The sequence below is a fragment of the Bubalus bubalis genome, chromosome 12 (assembly GCF_019923935.1).
Source record: "Bubalus bubalis isolate 160015118507 breed Murrah chromosome 12, NDDB_SH_1, whole genome shotgun sequence".
Classification (NCBI taxonomy): domain Eukaryota; kingdom Metazoa; phylum Chordata; class Mammalia; order Artiodactyla; family Bovidae; genus Bubalus; species Bubalus bubalis.
The window spans coordinates 37,063,490-37,087,989 of record NC_059168.1 but is presented as its reverse complement, the minus strand read 5'-3'; the positions used below and the strand labels follow the sequence as shown (position 1 = coordinate 37,087,989).

Sequence of the window (24,500 nt, the reverse complement as noted above, 5' to 3'; positions counted from 1 at the left end):
CTGCGGCTCATGGGGTCGCAAAGAGTCAGACACAACTAAGCGACTAAACTGAACTGAACAAAACTAAAGTACAAAGTGGAAAACAAGATTAAAGCAAGGTGCCAACTGGGGTATAAAGCGATGAAAATAAAACTATCAAACGTGTTGAGACTAAAGGAAAGGAAGAAAAGAAAGAAAGAATTGATGTGCAAAGCTAAATAGAGGTAGAAAAAGAAGATTTATATATATATTAAAGATTAACTGCAAGGAGAAAAGAACACTAAGAAAAGCAAACTAAGGAATAAATGCAGAAAAATAATAATAGGTTTAAAAAACTAAAATTAAAAAAAGAGAAGAGAAACAAAGAAAACAACTCCCCAGAACTGCAAAAGCCCAATATAGAGCTAGAGGTTTATAACAACAATAAAAAATGTGACTGAGGAAAAAAAAACAACCTTAAAAGCTAGTTAGATTTCATAGTGCCAATAAAATCAACAACTACAACAGAAGCGGGGAAAAAAAGAAAAAAAAATCCAAAAGAATCTACAGAACAAGTCAAAACATAAGAAAATAAATGTTTTTCTTGAGTCGCTGCTGTCAGAGTCCTTTCCCTTGCTGGGAGTCACAGGCCACTTCACCTCCCTAGGACGCCCTCTAACACTGTGCTGATCTCTGGATCTGCTGTGGGGGCAGCTCAGATTCTATCTGCTCCTATTCTGTGTTCTGCCTCCAATGTCCACAGCTATCAGAACTAGTGCATTTTGTTTTGCGGGGGCTCTCAATGACCTTTTATATATTCCACAGACACAGTGTCTGCCTAGTTGATCGTGTGGATTTAATCTGCAGTTTGTACAGCTGGTGGGAGGGTTTTGGGTCTTCTTCCTTAGTCACACTGCCCCTGGGTTACAATTGTGGTTTTATTTCCACTTCTGGATATGAGTCATCCACTGGAGTTTGCTCCTGAGGCTGCCCTGAAGGACTTGGGTTTGCCCCTGTGAGGGCCAGGTGTGGAGGTATTTACGGCTGCTTGAGTCGCAGGGGTTCTGGCTGGGGAGAGGCTATGGTGATGGGGGGAGAGAGGCTATGGTGATGGGGGGAGAGAGGCTATGGTGATGGCTCCCCCCACTACTCATGACTCAGCAGCATCAACCTGCTTCCATGGCTGCTGGCTTTCCTCCACGGGCACTTCCCACCACAATCTCCTTCCTCACATTCCCTCGATCTGTCTCTCCACAGTCAACAGCAGCCCTTGCCCTGGGATTGCTCCACAATCCCTAAACTCCAGCTTCCAGCCACTATGCCATCTAGGGTATGTATGGCTGTGGCAAGGACTGTCTGATTCTCATTCCATTTAGGCTGTTTCCCTCTGAGCCTTAAATGTTTCTCCTCTGACTCAGACAACTGTCCGGATGTGGGGATCAGACCCCTGCTTCAGTTCCCCCACCGGCCGAGGGCAGGTCCAGTCCTACTAACACTCCCGTTTTCCCCCTAGTTCCTTTGTCCTACCGAGTTTCAGGTGGGTCTATATATTCTTTTCTGCTGATCAGGTACTCCTGTCCACTCTCAGCTGGTGTTCTACATGCAGTTCTGTGTCTGAAGGTGTATTCCTGACACATCCGTGGGGAGAGATGTACTCCATGTCCACCTACCCCTCCGCCATCTTGTTCCTCAAGCATTTTAAACTGATGGTCATCTTGTCAAGTGGAAGTGATGGTTGTTTCTCCTATACACTTTATGTTCAATTTTGTACCAAAATTCACTGCTTCGAAACTGCCAGTTAGCTGAAAAAAACTTTCTGATTACATTTTCAGTCTCTTTCCATGCTTAATCTAAAAATCTTTCAAGTGACATCATTTTAGGCAACAGCATACGCCTACGGATTACTTTCCCAAAATCAGATTTTCAGGGTACAGGTGGGGAGTCTCAGAAAAACCTGTGTATAGGATTTGCCAAAACTTTTGAAGGGAGAAGAGGACAGGATTATTACATAATTAACTCAGCCACATTCTACAAAGCCTGAAGTGCCAGAAAAATTGAAGTGACAACAATAAAACAAAAGAACAAGATGCAACGGCAGAAAGGGTTTTGAGTCAAATTTCTCTCTCAAAAATGTCACCAGTTATCAGTCTCTCCAAAGCAAAAATAAACAAATGGGACCTAACCAAACTTACAAGTTTTGCACAACAAAGAAAACCATAAACAAGATGAAAAGACAAATTTGCAGACTGGGAGAAAATATTTACAAATGATGCAACCAACAAGGGCTTACATTCCAAAATACATAAACAGGTCATAAAACTCAACAATGACAAAACAAACAATGAAAAAGGGTGGAAGATGTAAATAAACATTTTTCGAAGGAAGACATACAGGTGGCCACCAGGCACACGAAGAGATGTTCAATTCTGCTAATTACTGCTACTGCTAAGTCGCTTCAGTCGTGTCCGACTCTGTGCAACCCCATAGATGGCAGCCCACCAGGCTCCCCCGTCCCTGGGATTCTCCAGGCAAGAACACTGGAGTGGGTTGCCATTTCCTTCTCCAGTGCATGAAAGTGAAAAGTGAAAGTGAAGTTGCTCAGTCATGTCCGACTCCAGCAACCCCATGGACTGCAGCCCACCAGACTCCTCCGTCCATGGGATTTTCCAGGCAAAAGTACTGGAGTGGGCAAACTAAAACTTCAGTGAGGTACCACTTCACACTAAATGGCCATCACTAAAAAGTCTACAGACAACAAATGCTGGAGAGTGTGTGGAGAAAATGAAACCCTTCTACACTGTTGGTGGTAAGTAAGTTGGTACAACTACAATGGGAAACAGTTATGAAGGTTCCTCCAAAAACTAAAGACAGAACTACCGTATGATCCTGCAATCCCACTCCTGGACATATATTCAGACAAAACTACAATTCAAAAAGATACATGCACCCCAATGTTCATAGTAACACTATTCACAAAAACCAAGACATGGAAACAATCTAAATGCCCATCAACAGATGAATGGATACAGAAGATGGGTAATGTACACAATGGAATACTACTCAGCCATAAAAAGAATGAAATAATGCCATTTGCAGCAACATGGATGGATCTAGAGATGACCAAACTAAGTGGGGTTAAGTCAGAAACAGAAAAAGACCATGTGATATCACTTATATACAGAATCTAAAATATGACACAAATGAACTTATCTACCAAACAGAAGTAGACTCCTAGACATAAAGAACAGACTTGTGGTTGCCAAGTGGGAGGGGAGTTGGGGAAGGAACATATTGGGAGTTTGGGATTAGCAGATGTAAACTATAATAGATAGATAGAATGGATAAACAACAAGGTCCTACTGTATAGGACAGGGAACTATATTCAATATTCCACTGATAAACCATAACGGGAAACAATTTTAAAAAGAATGTATATTTACCTATATGTATATATAGATATACGTATCTATATATATAAAACAGAATCACTTTTCTGTACAGTATAAATTAATACACTGTAAATCAGCTATAATTCTATAAAAATTTCACCAGTTATGTTAGTCTGGTGTGCAAAATTAGTGCTATGAGAAGCAGTCCACAAAGTGTATTATCACCAGAACAATCACTTTCAGATTTTATTTTAAATATGTCTATAAGGAGTAGCTTTGCTTCCTATGTATAAGCATAATTAGGTATAATGCATAAATGAATTTTAATTACAATATTTTAATGTAACATATAATTTAAATTATTATATGTACATAGATAAAAATAAAATAGAATATAACTTGTTTAAAATGTGAAACGTGAGGTTTATGGATCACAAAATGTTGAGTAGTGTCTCTGTTAACAAATGCTGACTTAAATTTGCAAAACCACATATATTTCAGAATGTCAAAAGCAGAAGATATCAAACTTTACTAAAAAGTATTAAAGAGTAAATATATATATATAAAGATAAAATGAATAGTCTGCACTAATGGACATCAAGAAAATAAGCCTTAATTACACTATATATATATATATATATATCCTAGATTAAATCTTCATTCAATGAAGCATTTCTTTTGGCCTTACCTTTTTTGAGACAAGGAAATTTAAACAATTTAACCAGTCCAAAATCATCTCCAGACACCAACACTGAACTGTTGTAATTTGCATCCACTGAGTTGATGTCAGTGACATCAGTGTATTTTGGCCAAATTCCACTCACTTCTGGGCCTTTCACACATGTCCAGGAGGCCCAGGGAATCCCTTTGATTTCTTCTTTACTCGTTAAAGACTTCCCAGCTGAAAATAATCAATATACTTCAATATAATGCTACATGTAAATAAAAATCATGTTGAATTTACTTATTCATTTTTCTCAAAGAAGTCTAAAACCTTTGTTTTAAAATGTTTATAAACTAAGGAAACTATAAATTATAATCTCTTTCCCCAACTGGTGATTTTTTCCCCCAGCAGGGTTTAAAGAAAGCACATGCTCAAAACTCAAGATATGAGAAACGAAATGATCATTGTACTTAAATCTAATGTCTCAAACTACCAAAGAAAGGCAATGCCAAAGAATGCTCAAACTACCGCACAATTGCACTCATCTCACATGCTAGCAAAGTAATGCTCAAAATTCTCCAAGCCAGGCTTCAGCAATACGTGAACTGTGAACTTTCAGATGTTCAAGCTAGATTTAGAAAAGGCAGAGGAACCAGAGTTCAAATTGTCAACATCCGTTGGATCATGGAAAAAGCAAGAGAGTTCCAGAAAAACATCTACTTCTGCTTTATTGACTATGCTAGAACTTTGAACTGTGTGGATCACAACAAACTAAATTCTTAAACAGATGGGAATACCAGACCACCTGACCCGCTTCCTGATAAATCTGTATGCAGATCAAGAAGCAACAGTTAGAAATGGACATGGAACAACAGACTGGTTCCAAATAGGAAAAGGAGTACGTCAAGGTTGTATACTGTCACCCGGCTTATTTAACTTATATGCAGAGTACGTCATTAGAAATGCTGGACTGGATGAAGCACAAACTGAAATCAAGATTGCCAGGAAAAATATCAATAATCTCAGATATGCAGATGATACTATACTTATGGCAGAAAGTGAAGAAGAACTAAAGAGCCTCTTGATGAAACTGAAAGAGGAAAGTGAAAAACTTGGCTTAAAGCTCAACATTCAGAAAACTAAGATCATGGCATCCAGTCCCATCACTTCATGGCAAATAGATGGGGAAACAATGGAAACAGTGACGGACTTTATTTTGGGGGGCTCCAAAATCATAGCAGATGATGACTGCAGCCATGAAATTAAAAGACTTGCTTGCTCCTTGGAAGAAAAGCTATGACCAACCTAGACAGCATATTAAAAAGCAGAGACGTCACTTTGCCAACAAATGTCTGTCTAGTCAAAGCTATGGTTTTTCCAGTAGTCATGTATGGATATGAGATTTGGACTATAAGGAAAGCTGAGCACAGAAGAATTGATGCTTTTGAACTGTGGTGTTGGAGAAGACTCTTGAGAGTCCCTTGGACAGCAAGGTGATCCAATAAGTCCATTCTAAAGGAAATCAGTCCTGAATGTTCATTGGAAGGACTGATGCTGAAACTCCAATACTTTGGCCACCTGATGCAAAGAACTGACTCATTGGGAAAGACCCTGATGCTGGGAAAGATTGAAGGCAGGAAGAGAAGGGGATAACAGAGGATGAGATGGTTGGATGGCATTACTGACTCAATGGACATGAGTTTGAGTAAGCTCCAGGAGTTGGTGATGGACAGGGAAGCCTGGTGTGCTGTAGTCCATGGGGTCACAAAGAGTCAGACACAACTGAGCAACTGAATTGAACTGATATTTACTCGACCTTAATTATTTGGATACAGATGATATTATGCTTTGTGTTACTGAAGAAATGACTATTATTAAATTATATATTATCACAGTTACCAACTTTTTCTGGTTTTTAAAAAGTTTATTCTGAACTCCTACTTTTCATAATTCCAGGAGCCAGAGAAGTCATTTTTTTAAAAAATCAGCTTCAATTATTTAATGAACAGACTTTGCTGTTTAAAGTGCTACATGATAAAAATCTACCAAATTTTGATGAAGTATAATTGGTTGGGGAAAAGACTCCTGACAATTTTGCTTGCTATATTTTTAAGTACAGGGCACAATACCCAGTTTCTACCAGCAGCTAGCAAGGGATGTCCTCTGGGAGCACACAAAGGAGGACGTCCACAGAAAAGGAATGCTGGGAAAAATGCTTAGTGATACACTATTTAAAAATTCAAAATCAAGACAATTAAGTGTATTAACTCATACTTTCCCCTCAACAGTAACAAACATTTTCAATGAAACAATCTATGGGAATAAATGCTCTTGCACATTACTGGTGCATTGTCAGACTGGCAATTCTGGACTCTAGCATAGTATTATATCCATTTTTAAGACCATAGAATCAGAGCTGATAGTTTGAATATATTCTTGATCCAGTGTCCCTGCTTAAAGAACACAATCCAAGGAAGTAACATGGAAGAGAAAATCCCACCTCTACAAAGATATTTGGAGTTTTACTGTGGGTATCAGCAAAGAAACTAGAAATACGCCCAAACACTCAATAGGAGGATGAGAAAGAAAATTATGATATTTTCACTGAGCAGGGTTTATTTGTTTATTGCAAATGACAAATGTGTGTTCCATCTTTTTTCACATAGGAAAATATATATTAAATACAGACAAGCAAAGAAAGCAAACACAAAGAAATATGCACCCAGTAATGGTAAACTGATGAATTTCCAATTAAAATAAATAAATTTAAATGAAAAAAGTTGGCATTTTATTATATTACACCTTGCATGATGCATGTGTGTGCTTCAGTCATGTCTGATTCTTTGCGACCCGCTGGATTGTAGGCCGCCAGGCTTCTCTGTCCATGGGATTCTCCAGGCAAGTATACTGGAGTGGGTTGCCAGGCTCTTCTCCAGGGGATCTTCTCAACCAATACCTCTCACATTTCATGCATTGGCAGGTGGGTTCTTTACCACTAGTGCCACGTGGGAAGCCCATGTTATACCTTATTTCATGGTAAAATTGATTTTTCAATAAAAATTTATGAAAAAATTATGTTAAACATTAAATTTTTAATCTTACATTACAAAAAATCATTATTCAAAAATTGAAGAGGTGGCAAGAATACACAGAAGAACTGTACAAAAAAGATCTTCAGGACCCAGATAATCACGATGGTGTGCTCACTCACCTAGAGCCAGACATCCTGGAATGTGAAGTCAAGTGGGCCTTAGGAAGCATCACTACGAACAAAACTAGTGGAGGTGATGGAATTCCAGTTGAGCTATTTCAAATCCTGAAAGATGATGCTGTGAAAGTGCTGCACTCAATATGCCAGCAAATTTGGAAAACTCAGCATGGCCACAGGACTGGAAAAGGTCAGTTTTCATTCCAATCCCAAAGAAAGGCAATGCCAAAGAATGCTCAAACTACCACACAATTGCACTCATATCACACGCTAGTAAATTGATGCTCAAAATTCTCCAAGCCAGGCTTCAGCAATACGTGAACCGAGAACTTCCAAATGTTCAAGCTGGTTTTAGAAAAGGCAGAGGAACCAGAGATCAAATTGCCGACATCCACTGGATCATCGAGAAGGCAAGAGAGTTCCAGAAAAAACATCTATTTCTGCTTTATTGACTATGCCAAAGCCTTTGACTGTGTGGATCACAATAAACTATGGAAAATTCTGAAAGAAATGGGAATACCAGACCACCTGACCTGCCTCTTGAGAAACCTGTATGCAGGTCAGGAAGCAAAGTTAGAACTGGACATGGAACAACGACTGGTTGCAAATAGGAAAAGGAGTATGTCAAGGCTGTATATTGTCACCTTGCTTATTTAACTTATATGCAGAGTACATCATGAGAAACGCTGGGCTGGAGGAAGCACAGGCTGGAATCAAGATTGCCGGAAGAAATATCAATAACCTCAGATATGCAGATGACACCACCCTTACGGCAGAAAGTGAAGAGGAACTAAAAAGCCTCTTGATGAAAGTGAAAGAGGAGAGTGAAAAACCTGGCTTATTAAGCTCAACATTCAGAAAACGAAGATCATGGCATGAGGTCCCATCACTTCATGGGAAATAGATGGGGAAACAGTGGAAACAGTGGCTGATTTTATTTTTCTGGGCTCCAAAATCACTGCAGATGGTGATTGCAGCCATGAAGTTAAAAGACGCTTATTCCTTGGAAGGAAAGTTATGACCAACCTAGATAGCATATTCAAAAGCAGAGATATTACTTTGTCAACAAAGGTCCATCTAGTCAAAGCTATGGTTTTTCCAGTGGTCATGTATGGATGTGAGAGTTGGACTGTGAAGACAGCTGAGTGCCAAAGAATTGATGCTTTTGAACTGTCGTGTTGAAGAAGACTCTTGAGAGTCCCTTGGACTGCAAGGAGATCCAACCAGTCCATTCTAAAGGAGATCAGTCCTGGGTGTCCATTGGAAGGACTGATGTTAAAGCTGAAACTCCAATACTTTGGCCACCTGATGTGAAGTGCTGACTCATTTGAAAAGACCCTGATGCTGGGAAAGATTGAGGGCAGGAGGAGAAGGGGACGACACAGGATGAGATGGTTGGATGGCATCACCAACTCAATGGACATGGGTTTGGGTGGACTCTGGGAGTTTGTGATGGACAGGGAGGCCTGGCGTGCTGCAGTTCATGGGGTCACAAAGAGTTGGACACGACTGAGCAACTGAACTGAAATACATAAATTTGTATTTATGATGTTTTATTATTATAAACTGTTACTAAATGAGTATTATGTAAATAAGATGAATTTCTTATAGAAGTTATAGTGGGGGTTACAAATAAAATATGTGTTTTTTGAATCCCAATTAGCACTTTTCACCAAGTAGTCACATAATAAAGGCTTCCAATTATTAAGGACACAAAGACAGACTAAAGTAATCACAGTAGTTTAGGATTGTATTCCTCAAATTTTCAGGGTTTTTTTTGTATTTTCCTAGCAATTTTTCTTTTTCCTTATCTGTAGGCATTCTTTACATATTCTAGGTATACAGTTGACTCTTGAACAACTCTGGGGAGTCAAAAATCCATGTACAACTCAGACCATCTGCATTCCTGGTTCCACATCTGCACTGACCATCTGCATTCCTGGTTCCACATCTATGGATTCAACCAACCTCTTAGTATGTAGTACTCTAGTATTTACTACTAAAAAAAATCTACAGAAGTAGACCCACGCAGTTCAAACCCATATTATTCAAAGGTCAACTGAATAGCCTTTGTCCATTATAAGTCCAAGTCTTTATGCCCAACCTATGCACTGTCTTTTCATTTTATTCATGGTCTCTTTTGTTGTGGAATAATTTTTTTACTTTAATGTGCTTCAGTTTATGAATCTTTTCTTTGAGAGTTTGTGATCTGAGGGTCTTGTTTGAGAAAATACTCCTTGCCCTCAGGTCCTAAGAATATCCTCACACACTTTCTGCCATGGTTCAGAGCTATGTTTCGCATATACATTTAATGCCCTTGTGACTTACATGGCATTTTGTAGAATAGCCGTTCTCCAGCACCATCATTAGTTTGCAAGTATTTACTATCCAAAGACCAGTCAATGTGTGTGATGAAACTGAGAGACTTGTTGCATTCTCCAATTTTCTTATACCTCTGGGCAACAGCGTAGACGTCTACCGGGCCATCATTGGATCCCACTGCCAGATAAGAACCATCTGGAGAAAATTTCATTTCATGAATGACTTCTTTTCGATCTTTGATATGAACCACTTCTGTCATATCTCTGAAAGAAAAAAAAAGCAAAGTGATAAATAGCAAATCTAGGGATAGGAACCTCAAGTCATGCTTTAAAGTTTGTGTGTCACTGAAAATTTGGTAATTAGCCATCTTCTCATACATCACTAAGCAAAGAAAGAAAAGGCTACTCACCCATTTGGTAATGAGTTATGTGTAGCTGGTAATGAGAATTTAGTGTAATAAACCATGTCAACAGCATTTTTAAAGCTATGTAGAATTTGTTATGTGAGATACAGTATCTAATTTATAGCTTTGTTTCCTTTCTATAATCACAAAGTGTGTAATCCCAAAGAATAACCAAGGTTATTTGAAGGAAATACAAGAGTGGGTCATAATTTCTGTATAGTATAAATAATATCAGATGTTAATAAATAGGAAATGTTCCATTTTATTAGTGATTATGGGGGGAAAAATCTTTTATTCCAGCTCACCTCTAAAACTCTGGTGCTATTAGAGGCGGCTTTCCTTTTTCTTCCTTTTTCTCGTCTCATTAAAAGCCCATAATCTCTTACCTAAAACCCTTAGGACCAGACGAGTTTGGGAGTTGATCACTCACTGCATTTTGCAAAGGTTCACATATATTATGCAATAGCCCCTTAGGAGCTAGGGCAGCAACCCCTTTTGAACACATTAATATTCTTGCAGCAAATCACATGATACGTGATTATTCCTACTAAGAGATTAATAGATATGTGTATAACTGAATCACCTTGCTGTGCACCTGAGACATTGTAAGTCAACTATACTTCAACAAAATACATATATTGAGAAAAAAATTACACTTAAAAAAAAAAAGGAGACTGACAGACTGTAAACAATTTCACATCAGTTCACTGGGTCAGGCTGTGCTGCCAAATAAGTTACCAAATAAGTTAAGATTTTCAGTGTTTGGATCTGGCAATTACAGATAGGGGATTGCGAATCTACCTATTCAAAGCAGCAAACGCATTTTTTCCTAAAGTCCTGGCAAATGTTCTGACCTGGAGAATTAATTTTAACAGAAGCATATCTCTAATGTCATTTTCAATACCAGTAGTACGTGCCTGACTCGGAGAACAATGAAAGATCCGTCCTTCATGCCCAGGGCCAACTGAGATCCATCAGGGCTGAAAGCAACGCTGCGAACTGCTTCCTCCATGTTACAGCGGGCAATCAAGGCATGGTCAGCCAGGCTCCACAGCCTAAGTGCAGTTCAAAGTCAAAACAAAACACTTTCTTATAGTCATCAGCCAGCCCAAGGCCAAAGGCCTGTTCATCACGGTGATAGTAACAAAAAAGGATGCAGTAACATCACACCAGTCTCCTCCCTCTCGGCATGTCTGGGAAGCTGCAAAGGTGTTTGGTCTATCTTTGGGTGATTTTCTCCATTTGAGATATCCAGCAAGAAATAAAACATGAGATATTTTCAAAGATTTTGAGGTTGAAAAATAAGGAAATTTTACATACTACTTCATACAAAATTATACTTTTCTCTTTGGAGATTAAAAACTGTTCCTGAATTATACCAATGGGTGTTAATAACACTTACAGGATAAGAGGTACTACTAGATGCTGTTATTATTAGTTGCTTTTTAAATACGGGTTTTCTTCTAGAAACTGTGTTATGTAAATATAGACTAAAACGCATATTATGTTTGTTGCTCTCCTGAGCAAGAAAAAGTATCTGAGATGGAGAAGAATAAATGGTACCCCTGCCTAGGAGGATTCCAAGTTGGCTGTACACAGTCATATGCCGAAACTCCTCAAAAATGCCTGGCGCCCCACTACTGACAGGGCCCCTCTTGGTCAGGGGAGAGGGAATACTTCACCGGGCCCCCTGGCTGATGAGCGGACGACTGCTGGAGAAACAGAAGTCACTTGTAAGGGCAGCTCTTAGAACACCTAAGCCAAGCACTTCAGAATGAAAGACCATGAACTAAATATCTGAGGATTCGAATAACAGTTTCTATATGACTTGCAGTTGTGGTATGTGACCTTTTCCTGTTACCACTTTAAAGACAGTCTTCTCTTATTATGCAAACAACAATATCTGTGGCGGGGGCGGGGGTGGCTAGAATCTAAGCTCTTGTGATAAAGAGACAGGAGTAAGTCAAATGTGGTGTAGTTTTCCTAAGTGCATCCTGCCATCAGGAGGGACGGGGCACCTGTCTTGCCATGTAGGGCTGCCCAGTGGAGTCTGCCTATCCCTGAGGCAGCCTGAGCTATTCAGCTTAAAACTCAGGGTATGCTTTCAATACCTTTTCCATTATTCATAGTTTCATGCTGTTTTTAGCCGTGTACTATTTTAAGCAATGTAAGCTTTGCTCTATTCGCATGAAGAAACCACCACACCTCAGTAAACTGCACTATCCTTCTAAAGTCACTAAGCTAACCTTTCTCAAAGAGTTATGACTTATACTCTTGCTAAATTTCAATACTCGGAGTGTCAAATTCCATTTAATATCTTAGCCAAATTAATGGTTAAAGGGAGTAATACAAATTCTGGCAGTAAGGGCTCTTTGCAATTCTAAGATTCAACATAGTTGTTAAAATACAAAAGCTAAAAACTTTCTTGAAATCCTTTCTATCTGGATGGGTATGAATTGAGTTTCTTGGATGTTTGAATAACTTGGTGGCATTGGTTTGGCTCAGAGTAACAGAAGGGAAAGGAAGAGAGGAAGGCAGTAAGTAAAGACAAGTGAGAAGCCAAATAAACATTTATAGCACTTGGAGAAGGAAATGGCAACCCACTCCAGTGTTCTTGCCTGGAGAATCCCAGAGACGGCGGGCCCTGGTGGGCTTCCGTCTATGGGGTCGCACAGAGTCAGACACGACTGAAGCGACTTAGCAGCAGCAGCAGCACATGTAGAGATAGCTGTAATTGTTTTCACTGATTTTTAGATTGATGAGACTTTAGTGTTGGGTGCAAACTAAAAAATGGATTTATTTTTGGATTTATGCTAATGAGTATACTGACTGCATCTTGACTGGATTCACAAAAATACAGAATAAGGGTGGGGAGGGAGAGTAATGACCTTAGGTCTCGTGTCCAGTCCTCCTGTTTAGCTATTCAAACTTAGAAGCAGTAATCCATCGATGAATTGATCAATCGTCTCTTCCTCTCACTGTCACGGACTCTTTCTGGCCTGCTTATTGTTGAGCGCATTTAAAGTTCAGTAGTAAATACAAAAACGCTGGATTCAGTGTAACAGCTTTCATCTCACACTTTCAAATCATATGTTCAGTCTCTCAACAGTCACAAGAACAGTGGAAGCATAGTCATTCTGCTCATTTTATTACTGTCGAGCTCTCAAACAAGTGATCCATAGTAAGAACCCCTGAGACCCTAATAAAATGGGCACATTTTCTTAGGAACCAGCACTTTCCCTTGATTTGAGGACATTGCTCAAAATTCCACATGAGAATTTACAAAGAAAGAATTAATGACTCTCATGCTAAAGACGACTTTGGAAAATCAGAACTTCAGTTCTATTTGAGATCTCTAATCTCCAACTAAACTGATAAAAAGTGAGTAAGCTGTGAAACTGCTAAGCTGCCCCCAGCAGGACAGAAGATATGAGGGGGAAATATGACTTTATACAGGTGAGTGAACTCAGCTCACATCTTCAACTGAAAGAGACCTGGAGGCCAATCTAACCAGCGGGAGTGCATTTTCACTTCTAAGAACATTTTCTTGATTTTATATGGGGCCCAAGAAAGATAGCAACAAAAAGAGATCAAGAAGCCAACTGTTGTTAAGCAAAATGTCTCAGCATTCTGTTTGGAAACTGTGAGGTTCTACACTGGGGGTTATCCTTCTCTTAAAATCAATCTGTCATCCCAGGGAGCTGTGTGAGGTTACCACAACCCTGCTGGGGCCTCACCTGACCGAGCGGTCGTCACTGCCCGTCACGGCCAGTGGCTTCTTGGGGTGCAGGGCCAGAGCCCAGAGCTCCCCCTCACAGTGACCCTGCAGGATCAGCATCGGTTTGTCCCGTTCTCGCACAATTACTTCAAATATCTCGCTGTCCTGGGTCCCTGCTAGGAGGCGGTCTGCTTTCCAGCACACACTCCGGATAGAGAGGCCTGACAAAGAAAATACATGAGTAAAGTAAAAGCATCCTTCCACACCATTCACAAATAAAACACCTGAAGTTAAAACCTCGTCAGCAGGAGAGCCTCTAAGGTAACATAGCCAAACAATGCCTGGGGGTGGACAACCAACCCACACAGCACTCTGCATTACTGACCATTGCCTTCCGTGTGCTGGCCCCCCACCACACCCCTTGTAATCTGTTTTGTAAAGGAAAGATTGCTCTTTCCTGTCTGACTTAGGCTAACTATGTGGTTTTACAGCACAAGTGAAGTGAGTGAGTCAAAGTGCTCAGTCATGTCTGACTCTCTGCGGCCCCATGGACTACACAGTCCATGGAATTCTCCAGGCCAGAATACTGGAGTGGGTAGCCTTTCCCTTCTCCAGGGGATCTTCCCAACCCAGAGACCAAACCCAGGTCTGCTGCATTGCAAGAGGATTCTTTACCAGCTGAGCCACAAGGGAAGCCCAAGAACACTGGAGTGGATAGCCTATCCCTTCGCCAGTGGATCTTCCCAACCAGACTATCCCTTCTCCAGCGGATCTTCCCAACCCAGACTATCCCATCTCCAGCAGATCTGGAGAACTGGGTCGGGAAGATCCGCTAGAGAAGGAATAGGCTACCCACTCCAGTATTCTTGGGCTTCCCTTGTGGCTCAGTTGGTAAAGAATCCGCTGTAATACGGGATACCTGGGTTTGATCCCTGGGTTGGGAAGATACAGCAAAGTCTATATTAAATATGACATTAAAGTGAATATAAGAGCAGGAATTGGTCTTAATGAAAACTTAACCTCCTTTAAAATAATTTCCTTCTGACTTGCTATGGAAAAGTTAATAAGCACTTCAATCTTTAGGATGCTAGTATTGTAAGATAATTATACGTGGGTGATACTACAGAACAGTTAATTATCATATTAGGCAAGTATAGTATGTATTTGATCAGAACCTAGTCTCATTCTGCTGGATAAACAGATGCACCGTGTCCCAGAAATATGCAAATGAAACTCCAATTTCAGTCTCAGAATACCATCAAACATTTGAAGATGTTATTCTTCACTGACTTAACAATTTATGGGAACTTCTCTAAAAGTGCAGTACTCCTTTTAAATCCAACCTTCTCCCTCATATCATTCCATCCTCTCTAAGTAGAATCTCAACTTGCCTGCCTGAGTTTTGATTACGTGGATTTCTTGTGGTCTGTTCTGTTCCTTACAAGGTACATTATTTATTTACTTACACAGTGAATTTTCTCACGTCTGAATTAGAAGTACATAAGCCATCCCACTTTCACAACTACTTCAAACTACTTAAGGATGTGATAACCTTTAAGATCTGAGCTGCCTCTCCAGTAGGCTGTCTTTGTTGCAAAAACTAACAGAAGTCAGAATACCTGGACTTCAGTCCTGCTCTATACTGATTGGCCAGACATCCCAGGGAGACTCCCCTTCTCTCTGAGGACCATAAATGTAGACTATAATTATGGAGACCATGTAATTTATCATCCAAATCAGGACCATTCTGGAAGTAAAGTAGGCTCTAAAAATAATTAAATTTACATTTTTTGAAATATTTATTAACCAAGAAAGCAGCTTTCGTATGTTGAAAGACCTATTAAATTATTCTATCAAAAAATTTTATTCAATAAAATTATAATTACTTTATTACAGAATGAAAAGGTCTAAGACAGGGGAATGAATAGGCAGACACACAGAGGATTCTTAGGGTTGTGAAAGTCTGTAGGATCTATAATGGTACATGTTATACATGTCCAAACTCAAAGAATATATTAATACAACACCAAGAGTGAACCCTAACGTGAACTATACGCTTTGGGCGATGATATATCAATGTAGGTCCATCCACTGCAACCAATGCACCATTCTGGTGGGCCACGTTGGTGGGGAGGCTGCGTGTGTAGGACAGCAGAAGTATATGAGAAATATCTGTACCTTCCACTCAATTTCGCTGTGAACCTAAAATTGCTCCAAAAAGTACAATCTGTTAAAAAAAATTTCAAGACAAATGTTGGGACGATAGAAGAGTTAGTTAGTTGGTGGTGTCTGGACACCCTAACTGAAATCCTCATCTTAACTCATCATGATCTTAAAAGGATCTAATGAGATAATGAATTTATCTACAAAATAGAACTTTTTTTTAATTTTATTTTATTTTTAAACTTTACATAATTGTATTAGTTTTGCCAAATATCAAAATGAATCCGCCACAGGTATACAAGGGATAAGGTTATCCTTACATGAGATAACTCTCTTTACCCCCTGCTCTGAATTCATTGCTATGTATCTTGAAATGGAAGGAGACAGCACGCAGGCAGATTTATTATTCCTGCTGTGAGTAGTAAGTAGCGATACCTTGGCAACGGCTAGTTTCAGGGTCAATCACTCAAAATCCTCCACTGCAAACACCACGCAGGCTTTCAAGGTTGGAAAGGACAGATGTGTAGGGAAAACAGTCAGGATAAGATGGCAGGCTGATAGGCAGGAGGCTCAGCTGAGAAAAAAATCCTTTTGCTCCTGTCCCTTTCTTGTCTGTATCTCCTCCCCATGCTTTTATTAACATATTCCTATTGCCTCCAGGAGGAGGGGGTGAATTTGTCATCTCCCTAGCAGGCTTTGCATCATCTATAATTTTATTACAGGAGAGATATAAGACTTCGTCCTTGAGAAACAGGAAGAGAGATATTAATTACATTCTAACATCAGCAAAAAAATCAGATAGTTTACTTATTATATTTATTGCCCCCCCTTACTAATATCTGTGAAGACAAGAGTTTTCTCAGTTTTATATACCTTTGTGTCCTCCACACCTAGTATAGTGGTAGATACTCAGTAAGAATTGTTAAAGGAATAAGATATTAAAATCATAAACATTTCTTGAGTCTTTGGAGATACCAAGAAATAAAAGACAACCTCCCCATCCTCAATGAGAACATTTCAGAGGAGGGATATAGTCATTAGTTTACATACAAAAATATTTATTGAGCACCTATTACATGCCCAAGACTAAAGCTTGAACAGTGAACAAGCCAGGCTCATGCCCTTATGGAGTTTGCATTCTAAGGAGGAGCCAGACATTTGTAAGCAGGTATCTACACGCCAAAATCAATTAAAATAATATAGACAAGAATACACAACAGGGAAAGGACAACCTCTTCCACAAATGGTGTTGGAAAAACTAGACAGCCACGTGTAAAAAAAACATACAAAAATAAACTCTAAATGGATTAAAGACTTGAACTTAAGACCTGAAACCCTAAAACTCCTAGAAGAAAACATAGGCAGTAAGCTCCTTGACATCAGTCTTGGTGATGACTTTGTGGCTCTGACACCAAAAGGAAAGGCAACAAAAGTAAAAATAAACAAGTGGGAACACATCAACTAAGAAAGCTTGCTCACAGCAAAGGAAACAATCAACAAAATGGCCAGGCAACCTACCCAATGGGAGAAAATACTTGCAAATCATACATCTGATAAGGAGCTAATATTCAAAATATATAAAGAACTCATACAACTCAATAGCAAAAACCCCAATCTGATTAAAAAATGGACCTGAATAGACAGTTTTCCAAAGAAGATATGCAGATAACAGGTACTCGAAAAGGTATTCCACATCCCTAGTCAGAGAAATGCAACTCAAAACCACAATGAGATATCATCTAACACTTATTATGATGGCTGTTTTTTTTTTCTAAAGATGAGAAATAACAAATGCTGGCAAGAGTGGGGAAAAAAGGTGGCCCTTGTGTACTATGGGAATGTAAACTGGCACAGCCACTGTGGGTAACAGCATGGAGATGCCTCAAAAATTAAAAATAGAACTACCAGAGGATCCAGCAATTTCACTTCTGAATGTTATCTGAAGGGAACAAAACCACTAACTGTAAAACGTATCTGTACACGCATGTTCATTGCAACATGACTCACCACAGCCACAGCATGGAAACAACCTAATTCTTCACCAGCCGACCGATAAAATGTAATATACACACAGAAAATAGAGTATTATTCAGCCACACACACAAAATTCTTGCCATTTGGGACAACCTGGGTGACTTCCGAGGGCATAATGATATGTGAAATACGTCAGATAGAGAAAGATAAATATTATGGGAATATATGTGGAACCTAAAAAAGAAATAACAAAACCCCCAAATCTCACAGATACACAGAACAGATTGGTGATTGCCAGAGACTGAAGTGGACAGTAGGCAAAATGAGTGAAGGTAATCAAAAGGATCAATGCAAAGAAATAGAGGAAAACAACAAAATGGGAAAGACTAGAGATCTCTTCAAGAAAATTAGAGATACCAAGGGAACATTTCATGCAAAGATGGGCTCAATAAAGGACAGAAATGGTATGGACCTAACAGAAGCAGAAGATATTAAGAAGAGGTGGCAAGAATACACAAGAGAACTATACAAAAAAGATTTTCATGACCCAGATAATCACGATGCTGTGATCCCTCACCTAGAGCCAGATATCCTGGAATACGAAGTCAAGTGGGCCTTAGAAAGCATCACTACGAACAAAGCTAGTGGAGGTGATGGAATTCCAGTTGAGCTATTTCAAATCCTGAAAGATGATGCTGTGAAAGTGCTGCACTCAATATGCCAGCAAATTTGGAAAACTCAGCATGGCCACAGGACTAGAAAAGGTCAGTTTTCATTCCAATCCCAAAGAAAGGCAATGCCAAAGAATGCTCAAACTACCACACAATTGCACTCCTCTCACACGCTAGTAAAGTAATGCTCAAAATTCTCCAAGCCAGGCTTCAGTAATACGTGAACTGTGAACTTCCTGATGTTCAAGCTGGTTTTAGAAAAGGCAGAGGAACCAGAGATTAAATTGCCAACATCCGCTGGATCATGGAAAAAGCAAGAGAGTTCCAGAAAAACATCTATTTCTGCTTTATTGACTATGCCAAAGCCTTTGACTGTGTGGATCACAATAAATTGTGGAAAATTCTGAAAGAGATGGGAATACCAGACCACCTGACCTGCCTCTTGAGAAATCTGTATGCAGGTCAGGAAGCAACAGTTAGAACTGGACACGGAACAACAGACTGGTTCCAAATAGGAAAAGGAGTACGTCAAGGCTGTATATTGTCACCCTGCTTATTTAACTTATATGCAGAGTACATCATGAGAAACGCTGGGCTGTAGGAAGCACAAGCTGGAATCAAGATTGCCAGGAGAAATATCAATAACCTCAGATATGCATATGACACCACCCTTATGGCAGAAAGTGAAGAAGAACTAAAAAGCCTCTTGATGAAGGTGAAAGAGTAGAGTGAAAAAGTTGGCTTAAAACTCAACATTCAGAAAACGAAGATCAGGGCATCTGGTCCCCTCACTTCATGGGAAATAGATGGGCAAACAGTGGAAACAGTGTCAGACTTTATTTTTGGGGGCTCTAAAATCACTGCAGACGGTGACTGCAGCCATGAAATTAAAAGACACTTACTCCTTGGAAGGAAAGTTATGACCAACCTAGATAGCATATTCAAAAGCAGAGACATTACTTTGCCAACAAAGGTCCGTCTAGTCAAGGCTATGGTTTTTCCTGTGGTCATGTATGGATGTGAGAGTTGGACTGTGAAGAAAGCTGAGCGCCGAAGAATTGATGCTTTTGAACTGTGGTGTTGGAGAAGACTCTTGAGAGTCCCCTTGGACTGCAAGGAGATCCAACCATTCCATTCTGAAGGAGATCAGCCCTGGGATTTCTTTGGAAGGAATGATGCTAAAGCTGAAACTCCAGTACTTTGGCTACCTCATGCGAAGAGTTGACTCATTGGAAAAGACTCTGATGCTGGGAGGGATTGGTGGCAGGAGGATGAGATGGCTGGATAGCATCACTGACTAAATGGACGTGAGTCTCAGTGAACTCCGGGAGTTTGTGATGGACAGGGAGGCCTGGCGTGCTGCGATTCATGGGGTCGCAAAGAGTCGGACACAACTGAGCAACTGAACTGAACTGAACTGAACTGAATCAAAAGGCACAGACTTCCAGTTATAAAGTAGGTAAGTCCTGGGGGTGTGATGTACAGCATTACGTACATGTACATTTAGTAATACTGTAATGTGTATTTAAAAGTAGCTAAGAGAATAGATTTTAAACGTTTTCATCACAAGAAAAAAATTTATAAATATGTGTAGTGATGTTAACTAAACTTGAGGTTTATGTGACCTTTATCTCACATAAACCTCAATGTTTATATATAAACATTTTATATACCTGAAACTAAGGTTATAATTCAATTGTATCTCAATAAAAATGTTACATACACACACACACACATTATATATATATACACATATATATCTCAGCAATAGGTTATGTATTTTAACTGTTACAGAAATATTCAAACCAGAATCCCTTTATGATTCCACTGACTGTCCTAAAGACTTACCTTTCCAAGCGGACATGGCGCCCACAGCTCCACCACAAGCATGAACAGGTGAGTTCTCCCCATGGCCTTGAACTAAATGGTTTGAACACAAAATTTCTCCCAAAGAACCATCAGTGTACAAACATTTTTCTGCCACCACCCCCACTATTTTTTAACTTCCTGTTTGGGGAACACATTCAGAATGTTCAAGAATACTATAACAAATAACCTATCACATGGAATTGATACGTTAACATTTAAAAAATATTTGCTTTGTCTTTAAGAGGTTTAGAACAAAGAAGAACCTTCCACCCCAGACTAGACTGACGAGGCAGTCAAGCTATGCAGCACCCAGCTGTATATTCAGACTCTGCCCAGGGAGCTCTTGGATCCTTAGAAGAGCCTCAAGGGACCTGGCAAGGAAACCACAGGGAAATGAGAGACGAGAGGTAGAGTCTAAGGATCCCACCCCTGCTTTTCCCTTAGTAACTCACAGGCTGTGTTTTATAGCAGATTTCATTTGACAAAAGGCTTCCACTGAACCAACTAGCATAAGGAAGGAGCTTTCACATGCAGCAAAAGCAATGAAGTTAAACTGATATGGATTGTTCCGGACTATAAGTAGGGGCAGGGGAGAAGCAGAGAGAACCAGGGGAGGAGTCATTTCATTTTCATTGTTTACAACATGAATCTAGTGAGCTGTGAACATTTTCTCTAGAGACCAACTCAGGCTCTCCACAAAAACTCAGTTCTTCAAACCGACAAACTCAATTCTGTCACATCAGACAAGTCGATCCCAGGGGTCTACATACAGAGACAGACAAGATGCTAAGCCGCTCTCACTTCCAAGGGAACTATTTAAAATGGGAATTGCTTCCTAAGGACACCTCAGTGGGTAGAGAGCTGTCTTCAAGTTTCCTAATAGCGCCCTGTTTTCTTCATTTCTGAACCTAACTGCTGTTGTGCAGGTCAGACTGGCTTTAATGGGCACACTGTGGAGAGGCAGGTTCCTAACAAGGTTCTGATATGTAGGTCCCTTCTCCCATCCATCCAGGCTTAGTTTTAGCTTCTCTGACACAAATGCAGAGAACAATAACCTAAGCACAATTTCCAAGCTAGGCTGGCCGAGGTGACCACTGCCCTGGGAAGGAATTAAGCTGTCTTTCCCTATCTTCTGCTCTGGGAGTCAGACAAATATTAGGCATTATTTGGAATACGGTCAGAAATTCACCAAGATTGAAAAGAGAGCCAGGGAAAACCATCCTAATTATTTTAAACCATAGAAATTCTCTTTTCTTATGAAAAAGTGTATGTTTCAGAGGAAGGCGTTTTGGTGAGGGGTGCACATTTTGAATTCAGTGACCTCCTCTGCCACTAGCTCCACTATGAGAAATACGGGGCTCTGGCCTGTACTTGGTTCAGACAGCCAGCAGATGGCAGTATAGAGCAACCACCCACTTCAACAGAAAAACTCTAAGGAGAAGATCGAATTCACACCAGCTCTTTGCCCAGATTTTATATTCAGACCAGGAAGCGGAAAACAGTCCACTTTCAATCCTCTCTGTGACGGTCCTGAAACCCGGGCATGGGGAGATGTAATCCATGAGTATCATGAATATCAACACAGACCTAAAGGACATGGCTTATTTTTCACTAGTTCATTGAACAGTTAAGTACACGGACTGGATTTATAGCCCAGATCTGTGACAAGGCAAGTGTTTAATCTTTCAAATCTTTGGTTGCCCCACCTGTAAACTGGAGAGAATATTAGCACTCACACATCACAGCACTGTTATGAAGATTCAGGGCAAGCATATAGTCAAACACTTGACCCAATGTCTGGCACTCAGTATCAATAAGTATGTTATTGTTGTTGTGATTTCAACCAGCAGGTTTTTATTAGATTCACACGGAGAACAGCTTCCTATGCGTGTGGTCAGATTCTGTCCCCAGGCCGGGGTCAGCACCAGGAGCTGTGAAGTTGCTGCTGTGTCCTCCCTGAGTCTGTTAGTTACAACCCTGTGTTATAACATATTTGTTATGTTGTTTGTTATCATTTTGATATGTTAGCCCTGCTGACTCTCAGAAGGAATGGCTGTATCTGACACACAAAGAAAACTATTTGGGGAATAAAGTGCTTTTTCCCTCAATTATTTGGCCCAAGAAGGGAAGACTGGCAGTGGGGAGAGGAAGGGAGTTGGTCCTTATTGTTGTTGTTCAGTCACTAAGTTGTGTCCAACCCTTTGCGACCCCAGGACTGCAGCACGCCAGGCTCCTCTGTCCTCCACTATCTCCTGGAGTTTGCTCAAATTCATGTCCACGGATTCGATGATGCTATCTAACCATCTCATCCCAGTAGCATATTGGACACCTTCCTACCTAGAAGGTTCATCTTCTGGTATCATATCGTTTTGCCTTTACATGTTGTTCATTCTCGTGGCAAGAATACTGAAATGGGTTGCCGTTTCCTCCTCCAATGGACCATGGTGTGTCAGAACTCTTTACTAAGACCTGTCCATCTTTGGTGGCCATGCATGGAATGGTTACTAGCTCCAATGAGTTATGCAAGCCCCTTCACCATGAGAAGGCTGCAATCCATGAAGGGGTGGTACTTATCGGTGCTCTTAAACCTGGTGCATTGAGGCCTGATATATGGTAAAAACCAAGAACAGTTGCTCCAAACCTTACTGTTCATCAGAACCTACATGGAAAATGTTTTTAAAACATGGATGCCTCTATGCTACCCAGAAATTTCTCTCATTTGGTCTGGAGTGGATCAGGGCATACTTATTTTTAGCTCCCCAGGGCTGAGAACCACTTGTTAAGAACCAGTCACTACCAAGCTGTTCCAAGCTAGTGTGTGTTCTCAGCCTTTAGCCAGCCTGTTGAAAATTCAGATTTCTGGGCCAATTCTAATACAGTGGTTCTTCAGCCAGATATTGGAAAACTACCGTAGTAGATTAGAAAGCAGAAGGCCTGATGAGAAGATGGCCAAAAATAAGTGCAACTTTGAGAAATCTTTTCTGAGTCAAACAAGCCAGTCTTATAAATGGGCAGGAATGGTTCTCCCAGACACTCCCAGCCCTGCACCCAGAGCTTTGCACATGTGCCTGAAAAGGCTTACGGCGATTCAAGAGGCAGCTCTTGGACAGCACTGGGCCCTAGGTGGGGACAGTAAATATCTGTTGAATACACGAGGAAACCATAGCACAGAAAGTTTACAATATTTGCCCCAAGTTCCAGAATGAGCAGGTGATGGAGAGAAGATGAGGCTGCAGGCCATGCAAATCTGGGGTAAACTCCCTTCTCCTAAAGGGTATTTCCCTTCTCGGTAGATGCACCCCCAGGACATGGTACCAAAGGTCAAACAAGACAGGGTGATGGCCTTCTACTTGTAAAAGGTGCAATACTAAGGAGTGCCCCAGGTAAAAGGCAATATAAGGGTGAGCAGGAGACAGATTATTATACTCAAGGGAAGATGGAGCTTGATTATTGGTGTGTGGGTTTATTGCTGGGCTTTCTGTCCTTTTCCATTGAGGTATGTTTCTGTTTTTGTGCCAATACCATGCTGTTTTGATTACTGTAGCTTTGTAGTAGAGTCTAAAGTCAGAGAGCCTGATTCCTCCAGCTCTTTCTTTCTTAAAATTACTTTGGCTGTTTCAGGTTTTTTCCATACACATTCCCAGGTGGCACTAGTGGTAAAGAGCCTGCCTGCCAATGCAGGAGGCAGGAGAGATGTGGGTTTGATCCCCAGGGAAGATCCCCTGGAGAAGGGAATGGCTACCCACTCCAGTATTCTTGCCTGGAATAGCCCATGGACAGAGGAGCCTGGTGAGCTACAGTCCCTGGGGTCGCAAAAGAGTCAGACATGAATGAGTGACTAACACTTAAATTCTTAAATATAACGAAGAATTTCAAGATGGTGACAGCAACCACTAAACCGAGTGTAGGACTTTTCAGAGCATGGAGCCCTGTGCAACGAGGCAGATCTCATGCTCCAGGAGCCAGCCCTGCCAGGAGACCCCTCCAGGGCTATTGGAGGAAAAATGGGATGCTACATGCAGTGTGTTTAAAACAAAGCACCATGCAGAATACCAACGTAAATCGCAGCAATGTCTTTTTTGATCCATCTCCCAGAATAATGGAAATAAAAACAAAAACACAGAAATGGGACCTATTTAAATTCAGCTTTTAAATAACAAA

The 24,500-nt window shown here is 40.4% G+C and overlaps 1 protein-coding gene across 9 annotated transcripts in view; it reads right to left on the bottom strand.

Annotated features, from left to right (window-relative positions):
• The window catches only part of EML6 (EMAP like 6), a 288,870-nt gene that overhangs the window by 125,479 nt on the left and 138,891 nt on the right, over nucleotides 1-24,500 (bottom strand). For 8 of the 9 annotated variants that reach the window (XM_044925915.2, XM_025261030.3, XM_044925913.2 and 5 more), the window contains exons 8-11: nucleotides 13,682-13,883; nucleotides 10,862-10,999; nucleotides 9,548-9,804; nucleotides 4,036-4,248 (exon numbers count right to left, since the gene is read on the bottom strand). In XM_044925915.2, the coding sequence (XP_044781850.1) occupies nucleotides 4,036-4,248; nucleotides 9,548-9,804; nucleotides 10,862-10,999; nucleotides 13,682-13,883 (810 nt within the window). The remainder of the gene's footprint in view (nucleotides 1-4,035; nucleotides 4,249-9,547; nucleotides 9,805-10,861; nucleotides 11,000-13,681; nucleotides 13,884-24,500) is intronic. The other variant, XM_044925914.2, reaches the window with a different exon arrangement.